The following is an 11,549-nucleotide window of genomic DNA, read 5'->3' as shown; positions in this document are numbered from 1 at the left end:
TATATTTTCAATTGTTTGTTGGTTTCTTCCTTTGAAAAAGGCTCCGTGCCCGACACATTAATAGCAACCCAAGGTGGGAAAGGTGCAGCAGTTACTTTAATAAAGAAGTTAGTTTATAAGGCGACTCCTCTACTGCCATTAAGGTCAGCACCATACTTGTTTGTATCTTGTTGAGGGTCCACTTGAAAAATGGAACAAAAGCTTCACTCTCCACCACCGATGCCTGGCTGTAGCTGAATTTGAGAGTGCGGTACAAACAACAGCAAGACGTCTTGTGCTGCCTTTGGTAAGATGAAGGTGTGCTGGACTGACAAAGCAAAATGTGCAATTAGCCAGCAATCATGAAAGGACAAAACCTGCCAGGCCTGTGTGTTCATCCATTTCTGTCCAAGAACGAGGTGACTGGAGGGAGAGGCAAAGCAGGACGGTTCAGAAAACAAACCCTTAAAGGTAGTCTGTGTAATACTGGGACCATCAAGCTCCACAAGTCCTGGAGACCCAGTCACTGGTAAGAATATAAGCAGATGAACATCAGGGCGTTACCCTGGGCCCATCAAATGATGGTACTGCTGGGCATCATCAATATGTAGATCTGTAAGTAAGGATCTAGTAAATAGGCATTTCATATACCCAGTCTGAGTGGTTGGCACTGCAGCAGCACTAGCCATCATGTCACGCCAAATCTGCCGTGTCAAAAACTAATTAAATAAAAGGGTATATGTTTTTACCTAGTTACTGATTTACATTGTTACAAAATTAATTAAATCCATATAAAATAAAATCCAGCAATTAAGAATTCACTGAATTTTTTTCATAATCACAAAAGAAGCCTGTAATGCTGCTTAGAACCCGGAGCAAACGTTCCTTTGGTGAAACTGTTAACATCGTGCATTTAGTAAAGTATTTATTAAGTTAGTTTTGGGGTAAACTCGCAGCACGTTCTGTTCTGCTTTATTCTAAAAAAAGACACGAAGTCCTTAGATAGGCCGGCCGAAAAATAAAGACTACATGTCCCATAAAGCGCTTGGCAAGAGTAGCGCATGCTCATGGTGTGAGCGCTTGGCTATTGGGTGATAGTGGCGGGCGCGACGCTACGCCGAGTACAAATGGGCGGGGCGTGAGGAGGAAGCGTCTTTTTGTCGATGTGAGACGGCAGTTGTTTTCAATCAAGTAAGTAAGCGGAGTGCGGAGTGTGCACGGCGCTCGTTATTTATTTTAATTTTTGTAAAGATAGTAAATGGCAGCACCTCAGTCACACGTATGAATGTAAGCTGTCCAGATTCATAAGGTATCGAGGACATCGGATTGTTTGTTTTACGCGACGCGTGGAGTTTTACGTTGTTGTTGAATCCACAGAACAAATGAATGACTTCGTTAATAAACGCGCAAAAAAAGTAATTAATGTGGAACTGTTAGACGACCCACGCGAAGACACGTTACGAAAGACCCCGTAGCTGACGTGACTCTTGAGCCTGGCAAGGTGGAAACGCTGGCCTTCGATTAGCCTGACTCGGTATGGCGGGCAGTGCTGGCGTGAGAGACCCCTGGCATGTAATCCTGTGCTTGCAGCGGCACGGAGTTTGTTTTTGCAGTTACTTTTAGGCACTGGCGCTCGAATCAAACTGGCATTGTGCCGCACGGCTGGCGCTTGGTCGATGTGGGGGTACATTTAGCCAGCTGTTTGATTTGTAGGTTACTTTGGATCAAGGGTGACACGGTGGTTAGTGATGCCACCTCCTGGAGGTTGGGTCTCTCCGCTTGAGTTTTTTCTCCAGGTATTTTGATTTTATTTCTGCCTCTCAACAACACCCACATATAAGTGAGCGTGGCTGGCTGCCAGAGTGTGCCCTCAGCAGTACTGGCACTTCACCCAGGGTTTGTTTCTGTACGGGATTGGATGGACTTTGGGCTATAGAGTGGTGTAAATAATACAATGGCATATTAAGTGAAGACCATCTTTATTGGTCCTTATGGTCATTTATTTGATGAAGTGTGATCAGTCAGTCATTATCCAACTACAGGGTCACGGGGTCTTCTGGAGCCAATCCCAGCCAACACAGGGCACAAGGCAGGAAACAAACAACGGGCAGGGCGCCAGCCCACCGCAGGGCACACACACGCACACCAAGGATCAGCTGATGTGAAATGGGACATTTCCCTGTGTGTGCCTCTCAGTGGAGCTTCTCCATTCGCGACAGACTTTTATATTCCCCTTTCTGCTTTATTGAGCAGTTTGTCACATTAGTGGATTAAAGTATAAAACAGTTTGAGTAACTTCATAAACAATGGATGTGCTTAGGAAATCACATGATTGGCAGTAAATATGTTGGGGGGCACGGCGGGGCAGAGCTGGCCTCCCAGTAAGGAGACTGGATTCCGTGACCGCGGTGCTCCTTGTGCTGAGTTGGCATGGTCTCTTCGTGTCTTTCCTGCTGTAGTCCAAAGACATGCAGGTCAGGTGAACTGGCGCTGCCAAACTGGCCCTTGTGTGTCCCCTTCCTGCCCTGCTCCTGGTGATTGCTGGGTTAGGCTCCAGCTGCCCCATGACTCTGCCCTGGATACGCAGTTTAAGGAAAAGATGGTGTAACTTCAAGGAATGTGCAAAGCGATATGATGGAGGACAGCGTGTTGGCGCAGTGCCCCACAACTCCAGGTCACTGACCCTGAATCTTGGTCTGCTCTTGGCCTGTGTGGATTGGGCACATTCTCCCAGTTTGCAGGGCTGGGTGTACACGAGGGAGGCTTTTCCCATGGGACCTGAGGCTACAATAAGGGCATTGTCCCTCCTGGGTGACTAAAGGAGGTTGGCTTCAGGAAGCACATCTGCCTGTCCAACTGTCTGCTCCAGGACTTCCTTTGAGAAGGGCAAACGGCCAGCCTGGAGGAGCCCAGAAGGTTGCCGTTATGCCAGCAGACTGAGTGAGTGAGTGTCTGTGTATAACTGTGCCCTGCATTGGACGGGTGCCCAGCCCAGTGCTGTTTCCTGCTTTGCTTGTAATGTTGCCTCGGTGGTCTCGGACTGGCAGCAGTTGCTTTTCTTTCTTTTCTCTCTCCAGTTTGTGAAGCTCACCCGGTGGTTGAGATGTCCCCAGGGTCACGACGCGTGCTGGTCTTCAAGTCATCTGAGGACCTGGGATCTGCTCTAGCCAGCTTCATAGTGGCCAGGGCCAATGCCAGCTGCAGCTCGGAGCGAGGACGCTTCACGGTGGGCCTGTCAGGGGGCAGCCTGGTATCACTGCTCACCCAGCACCTCCCTGCCCAGCCTGGCGTAGACTGCAGGAAATGGCTGTTTGGATTTTGTGACGAGAGGCTGGTCTCCTTTCAGGACCCCGAGAGCACCTGTGGGCTCTATAAGGTAGGTGGTGAGCAGCGAGATCGGACCCCGTGACGCTGGTGTTTAGTTCGCCGTTAAGTCACACGTGGGCTGCACATTGGGGGCGTCACAAATGTCAAGGGGCACGTCGTGTCTCCTCAGCATTACACCTCCAGTTTCAGCGAGGCCGTGTTTGGTTCTCGGTGTGGTGGATTAGCGGCGTCAGAAGAGGGCGCCAGGGTTCTGTTTCTCTCAGATGTCACACGATGAACTCGGCGCATTTCCGGCACACGCTGCCCAGGAAGTCTTCAGAGGCAAAGCTCCGCTTCCATTTCTGAATTCAGCGACACTCCTCGTCACATCCGTACATACAGAGAAGCTCCTACTGCTGGCAGCTGAGTGTGCCGTTGAGTCACAACACTTCAGTAAAGTCCGGACAGACACAAAGTGAAACTCTGAATTGTGATAAAGCCAACATGCAATGGAAGCAGCAGCGCCACACGTCCTGTCCAGGGAGCCCCTGGTGAATTACAACACTTAAAGGGGAAGGGAGGAAATCTTCAGACATCCTGGCGATGACGGCGACATTTGCAGAGCGCCGTTTTATTCTTCACACTAACGCTAGTAGCGACTCCATTCACGATTTTAGGATCGTATTCAATTTTTGTGTTTGTTCAAATGAATTTTGCAAGGAGTCCAGATTCGGTACGACCGTGTAGAGATATCTATCTTGAAGGTGCCCCCCGTGTGCAGAATTCATAAAAACACATGCGTCTGACAGATGCCACCTCGTAGCCGGACACCAAGAGCAAGATGGCCGCTTCATTTGCTGTTTGCAGGATTTGTGAGCTTGTGATGGAAAGAAAGAGAAACGCAAAATGATTGCTTTGAGCGCAGCCATCCCTGTTGTATCTGAACACAGAAAGCTGTGCGGTGGGGCGGCGTGGGTGATGAGGGGGGACACTTGGTTACTTTACGCCAACCTTTGTCCTCCAGACTCCCTGAGAAGTACCCACTGGAGGTGTGCCAGCCTCCTCGGGATGAACTCGGCAGTCCAGCTGACTTCATCTTCCACCTCGCTTTCTCTTCACCGGCTGTTGCTTCATGGCGTCCACAAGCGGCTCTGATTCAGTGCTGGATACCACCCTGTGGAGAGGTCACCCCGCTTACGGTAACCCCAAGTGACTTACCAAGTGGCACACAGGACATGCTGACACTCGGCTTGGGCTCCTTCAGCGTTCACATGCACAGCTGGGGGACCCACCGTTAAACTTGGCAGGGGTCTGCTGCGGTGCCCTGTCAGTTCTACTGATGGTGCCCATCAGTTTACAGTGTAAAGGAACGCCAAGGAAAGCCCCGTGGCAGAGCAGATGAGCAGCGCCAGGGTGTGCTTTGGCTTTTTGTCACTTTAGGGGGGTATTATTGTGGTGCAGTAAACTGTTCAGCCCCTCATTAGGTGGTCTGCTTCTCTCTTTTCTAGATGTCTTTTCAGGGTAAAGCCAATAGAAATACTTTCTCACACATTTAAAGGGCACAGCAATGAAAACGGTGGCAAGCAGGGCATATTTAAGAAGAAAATCGGGCACCGTAACATACGAGTCAGAAATAAAAAAATACTCGGACATTTGTGTATGAAGGAGTGACATTTCCTAAGCAGGCTATTTATTGAACACTTTGAGGCGCCGAGGGTCCTGAATCTGCACGGCTGCCCACAGACCCCAACACCCAGAGAGCGAGGTGGAAACGGCCGGACCATCGCAGTCCACGCGCTCATTCGAGTCTCTGTCTAAAGGGGGGCAACACAGAACCACACCTCGGTGAGAGCAGCCCAGGTGGGACAGACGTGAGGGGGACAGTAGGAGTACCCATCTGCAGTGCCAGGCGGGGGGGCTTAACGGAGCCCCCAGGGGACTGTCATTTGCTGTTGCTGTTAGAACAAGGCCTCGTTTAACCTGTGCAGCTAAACAAGCAGTTTACGAAGTTCACAGACTCCCTGGGAGCGGCGAGTGCATTTCTGACACACACAGAAGTCCACAGCGGAGCACTTGTTCACCTGGCACCCCCTGCACCAGTCACCTGCTGTCCAAAATGGTGACTGCTTCCTGGTTAGAAGCTGCTGCATCTGGAGCTGTGAAGGTTACCTGAGCATGGACAGAAGCAGACAGTGGAGACGGCACACCAAGAGTGAAGAACCGGTGGAGACGGCACACCAAGAGTGAAGAACCGGTGGAGACGGCACACCAAGAGTGAAGAACCGGTGGAGGCGGCACACCAAGAGTGAAGAACCGGTGGAGGCGGCACACCAAGAGTGAAGAACCGGTGGAGGCGGCACACCAAGAGTGAAGAACCGGTGGAGGCGGCACACCAAGAGTGAAGAACCGGTGGAGACGGCACACCAAGAGTGAAGAACCGGTGGAGACGGCACACCAAGAGTGAAGAACCGGTGGAGGCGCCACACCAAGAGTGAAGTACCTGGTGACTTCAGCTGCTGATTGGTATGTAGATTGGCAGCAGGTAAAGGTGATGGCCCTGGTGACCACGTTTAGGATTGGTAGAAATTGAAGAGCTCATTGTGGCCGTCATTAAACCAAAGGACCTTTAATACGCCGTTGGGACTTTGAGTTAAAGTCACTTTGGCCTCGGCAGCAGGCCTGACCGGTTTTTAAATGCGTTGCTGCTGCCGCCATTGCCACATTATTGGGTGACGTGTTTGCTTTATTTTGAGTCAGTGTGTCCCAGTGACCCCAGTGGTCAGAATGGTCTTTGTTGCTCTGAGGGTGGCACAGACAGACAGACAAGCCTGTAATCCTTCCCTCTCTGTATGGCGGATTGGCTGGCACCCCAGCTGAGTAAAAGACCATCCAGCCTGGTAGGGTAACCTTTATAGTGGAGGGATGGATGGAGGGCAGCAGCCTCCCAGAGCCACGTGTTTCCCAGTGTGTCAGCTGTTCACATCCTTCTGGTGGATCTCCCATCAGCACACCTGCTCTGTGTCCCCATGGGCGGCCCTGCTGGGTTTCTTGGTAGCCACCAGAGCGAGCTGCAGGCAGAAGTGTTCCTCGTGTGAAGAGGTTCCACCTGACCTGGAAGTGCCTCACTCCTGGGTCTGGCATAACAGGAAACGCTCGGCTTCACCCAAGTGAGTTGGAGTCACGTGGGAGGACAAAATAAAAACACGGGACAAAGAGTTGAATTGTTTGAAGGTGAAGCCTCTTTAAAGGTATTTCTTAAAAATGTCACTTTGAACTGGGGGCTTGTCTTTGTAACTGTCTCTGAGGTGCTGGTACGCCCCCTGCAGGTCACCGTCACACTGTAGGCTCGTAGACCGCCACCTTCTGGATGTGACAGCAGCTCGCTCTGCCTTCCTCTTCATTCCCTCCATGGGTGCTGTGCTTTCGGGACAAGCCAGGAGCTGTGCAGTTTCCTCATCCACCACCAGTCAGCGCTCTTCACACTTGGTGGCGCTTCCTCTTCTGACTCCCCGATTTTTATTTTTTATTTCCTCAGGATTAGTGTCACCATGGCATGTGGTTTTAAGTGAGCAGCACAGCTTCTGCAGCCCTGATGAGCGATTTTGAGTCCTCCACCTGCCTGTCTTTGTGCCTCCGGCCTAATTGTCTGCTGTTGCTCTTCTCATTCCAGAGCCACTTAATGCCTGCCTTGTGTGTCCCAGACAGTCAGATCCTGGCCATCGACCCATCCCTAAGTGTAGAGGACGCTGCTGAGGACTATGCACAACAGCTTCAACAGGTGAGTTTTTCCTCTTCCCTTCGCAGGGTGAATTTCAAGTTGAGAAGGCCTGAAGGAGACCCGTCCACGGAGGACACGGGGTTTCAGCTGATTGAATTTCTAGCATTAGCCCACCATGCCAAGGACCCTCTGCAGGCAGCGCCAGCCACACGTGCCCTGTATGAACACTAGAATTGCTGGAGTAGCCAACCGTTTGACCTCATGACACCACACACTCCAGCTTTGCCTTCCACTCTGACGGACTTTTTCTTTTTTCTCTCCGAGCCAACGCTGGACGCCGTCCAGGACATCCTGCATGTTTGTAAGATGAAGTGCACAGGATGAGACCTGAGCACTTGGGGGTCCACCCTGTCTTTCTTTACTGAAGATCTCTCTTTTGGTTTTTTGCAGGCATTCCCTGGCGCGCACATGCCGGTCTTCGACTTGCTGCTGTTAGGAATAGGCCCGGATGGGCACACCTGCTCCCTCTTCCCAGGTCATCCCCTTCTGGAGGTAAGGAGACCTGCTGCTGTCCACTCCGCACTTCGGTGGCATGTCGGGCTTCAAACGATGAGATAGGGACAGCACATTTATAACACAAGTCTCACGTTGGATGCCCCTGTGGCTGTGATGGCACAGGAGCTTCTGACCTCCGACACAACTGATAAGCTCAGGCTTCATCTACAGAACGGCCGCCTTTACTGCACCGCAGTCCATAGATCAAAAAACGAATACTGTGACCTCTGCCCCCCGTAGCCCCGTCTCCTCTCTCAACTCCAAGATCACCCAGCGTAGGAGGAGAGGCTTCATCTAAAGCTGGACCTGGGGGTCCTTCCAGTAGCACTTTTGGTTCAGATGGATGGCGGCAGGAGAGCCGCATCTTCAAGAGTGCCCACTAGTGACTACGATTACAACTCGCACACGGGGGCGGGCGGGCATGACGACATGTTGCTGTGACAAGCAGCCCTCCACTGCCCATCTGTTGTTCTGGCTTCCCGTTCTGAAAGGGCACCACCAGCCACCCCAACTGGGTCACCAGACCATCAGCAGCCTCCTTTACCAGGCGGGTAATGCTAAGCAGAATCTTTTTTTTATCTGTGGCTCTGCTTACCCAGTTGGTTAGTTCTGACCTGCTTGATTAGGGGAACGTAAACGGGCGAGGACTCGCAAGTGGCGAGTCGCTGTCCTCTGGCGCTTGACCGTCCTCATTGCTCAGATGTGAAGGGCAGTTATTTGGAGAAGATGGCTTGCACGTTGTCTGACTGCTTGTCTCTAAGCAGCGCTCTTTGACTATTTTCACAGGAAGAGAAGAGAACTGTGGCCCCCATCAGTGACTCGCCGAAGCCCCCCCCGCAGCGCATCACTCTCACCCTACCTGTTGTTAATGCGGCCAGGTGTGTGGTCTTTGTGTCCATCGGAGAGAGCAAAGCCGCCGTGCTCAAGGTAAGACTCCCCAGAGTGATCGGGTGGCAGAGGTCCTCACCCTGCAGGGGGGTCTTGTTTTCATGTTGATGGCTGAGGTGGCACACTGCGTGCCCAAGTCAAGCAGGTAAGCATAGCACTGGTTAATGTGGCAGGCCCCTGGCACACTTCCCTGCCCATCTCACACATCAGAGCTCCACTAGACAGCTGAGCGGAGTTACCACACGTTTGAGGCCTGGACGTCATGGAGTTCTCATCTCACGCCTTCAGCCTTGGATGCCCAGTGCTCCTCGGTGGGCTGTCTGTGCCCCTGAATGGGAAGTGAGAGGACTGGGTGGGCTTGCTGCAGGTGTTTGTGGTCTCTACTTCTCTTTCCTTTTCCCCTGACAGGCTGTTGGTACTTCTTCCTGTTTTTGAAACGCCCCGTTTGAGTGTTAGATTCTGCCATGCTGACTGTGCCCTGCTGATGGCGTCTGTCACTATTTTTCCTCTAGAGAGTCCTGGAAGGAAATGAAGAGCCAGCCCTCCCGGCCGCCAGGGTGAATCCTGCCAATGGGGAGCTGCTCTGGTTCCTGGATGAGTCTGCTGCCCAGAGTCTAAGCCTCCCTTTGGAGAAGCCATCCAGGGGAGCGGCACTATAAGGGGACAGTGCCACCACAAGGGCTCATCTCAGTGACATGTGTGGACAATTACAAGTCTGGATTAGCCTTTGAAGTTGAGCCTCTTCTCGAGGGTTTCCATGCAAAACACTAAACTCATGTCCTTCAAAATGTCCGTGCACAGCAGCTTAGTGCCCATCTTTGATAACCGTCTATAATCCTGGCAGTCCTGTAGCCACAGAGGGTCCTCACTGTATTGAAAGATCATGCAGAAGGTGAGCCACTTCCAGAACCAAGAAGAGTCCTGAGTCACTTGGGGCGTTTGAGGTGGCAGGCCTGCTCTTCACTTTGTGATGTTTAATGGGCTGCTCAGTAACAGCAGTTCTTAGATGGCATAGACGGGCAGTTTAAAGGTCACATGGGTGACTCCACCCCGTGGTGAGATGTCCTGTTCGCTCCCCAACCGTAATCTTTTGTCTCTGAGTCTCACTGAGAAGAAGCGCATTGGCCACACTGGCCTGAGTAGTTCAGCGCTGCCATCGTCTGTGTTTGGGCACAGGCTGGGACAACATGCCAAGTGGTGGGCAGCGGTGGAGCCAGAGGGCTGTCCTGTCATCTTCCAAAAGTTAATTCTGTGGTTGAAGGTTGATGAGCTCAGGTGGGTTGATTTGGATCTGGTAAAGCCACCTCATTGGCTGAGACCACCTGGTGAGTAGTGGGGCCTTCGGCTTCTGTTGTTAATCTTGTGACTCAGCGTAACGTTCTGATGACGATGGGCGAGTGTTTGTGGCGTGTAAGGGTGGCACTCTGTGAAATAAAACCTGACCTCTGCTGTGCGCCAAGCCTGCCTCCTCTGTGGTGTACCCGCCGTCCTTACACTCTGCATGGCTGCTCTTCTGTTACAGCAGCACTCGACCACCTTGAGCCCACTGAAAACGCCATCTTGATACTGACTGTTCATGTGTACGTAAAGTAACTCGATGGTATGCACCCCCACCGACCCACCATAGCGATGGGCAGAGCCCCTGGCAGTTCTGTGAAGGTTTAGAATGCGGAGATTTGATCGTTTTCATGATGTGCCCTCGTGTGATAATGTCACAGATCTGACAGACGAGAGGAGGCCATGCAGTCCTGTTGTCACTCGTTTGTCTCCTCTGTGACTCCACAGTTTGGTTCGGATTCCCGTTGTGTTTCCTAAATGCACTTTTTCATCTTTTCTGCTGGTGACCCCGAGGTGTGATTAGCTATTTAGTTGAAAGTTTTCTGCCAGATCTCTCTTACAGATGCCTTTACGAATTTCGGAGACTTGGGCGACATCGCCTTGTGGCCTGCTCTGCTCTGATGGCACCGGTGCAAGTCTCCGAGTCCCATGATGCACCAGGCTGCTTCTCTCTACACGGCTTCAGCTGCTGCTGTGGTCTCATTGGCGCCCCCTATAGTATGAGCAGAACATTCTAGATTTATATTCTGCAGTTTTTAGAACATTGTATTTATATGCAGGATGTACCTTTATAAGTTTTTATGTTCATATTTGTGTTGTTTATAATTCCGCCTTTATAAGTTGCTAATACTTGATGAGCTCTTTAAACTTTTGAAAAATCCATGTTAACAGGTGCTGGCAGCTTTACTTTGCTTTCTGTATTGCAGTTGGTTGTGGAGAGAAGGGGAGGACCAGTAAATGGGGGTCCATATGTTTGGGGGGTCTCATTATTCAAGTTAAACCCGTGGTCTGGGGCTTTGCAGTCACCAAGTGGCCTTCAGCTGGGCAGATGTGCTGGTAACGTGTGTGCCCATCATGCACCTTCATTCACGATGTGTAGCTCAGCGTGCTGAAGGAGAAGTTAAAGATGACGAATAAGAAGCGACATACCAACAAGTCAAACGCACACACGCGAGATTAACAGGTAAGCGATAAGAATGGCCGAGTCCTCGAACGTGCGAGTAATCGCTAAACTAAGATGAGGGCAGCGAGTGGGCAGACGTTCATGGGGGACGGCGAGGTAGAAATGTCCTGCTGGCTTGCGCCCCTCTCTGGACCTTCTGTAAGTCATCGGGTGGTCTGCCAGGCTGCGCCGCATCTCTCGAGGAAGTGGAGACGCCCAAACTCCCGTCCTTGGCACAGGCCACTGTCCCTGCTGTTTAGTGCGCGTTATTGAGAAAGAAGCCCACCGTGTACAATCTAAGGCAGTGTGGGGGGTTTTATATTTAAACCCATTTATTTAGTCGTCTTTCCTTTAAGAATTGTTGACAGATGCTCTAAATGAATGACATCACAAACAACTGCTGAATGGCCTCTGGCTGGCCAGGTGACATCTGCGTGAGCGGGTGACAGTGCCGCTGGGTGGTCTTCTCTTCATTATGTCACCCCACTCGTGTTGCCCTTCATTTCATTGGCCGCCTCTTAGAAACAATGGGCGGCCATTTTGTGTCTGTTTCTCCACATTAATGACCTAATTGGTTATTAGAGCAGGATGTTGTGTTCCCTG

At 51.4% G+C, this 11,549-nt stretch overlaps 1 protein-coding gene across 1 annotated transcript; it reads left to right on the top strand.

Annotated features, from left to right (window-relative positions):
• Nucleotides 1–1,088: 1,088 nt before the first annotated feature.
• pgls (6-phosphogluconolactonase) lies at nt 1,089–10,100 on the top strand. Its single transcript, XM_028822702.2, has 6 exons — nt 1,089–1,170; nt 3,057–3,355; nt 6,956–7,063; nt 7,454–7,555; nt 8,345–8,485; nt 8,959–10,100. The coding sequence occupies exons 2-6, from the start codon at nt 3,083–3,085 to the stop codon at nt 9,103–9,105; spliced, it is 771 nt and encodes a 256-aa protein (XP_028678535.1). The 5' UTR covers nt 1,089–1,170; nt 3,057–3,082; the 3' UTR covers nt 9,106–10,100.
• Nucleotides 10,101–11,549: the final 1,449 nt, after the last annotated feature.

This window comes from Erpetoichthys calabaricus, chromosome 17, assembly GCF_900747795.2.
Source record: "Erpetoichthys calabaricus chromosome 17, fErpCal1.3, whole genome shotgun sequence".
In the NCBI taxonomy this organism is placed as follows: domain Eukaryota; kingdom Metazoa; phylum Chordata; class Cladistia; order Polypteriformes; family Polypteridae; genus Erpetoichthys; species Erpetoichthys calabaricus.
This window is presented reverse-complemented; position numbering and strand designations above follow the sequence as displayed.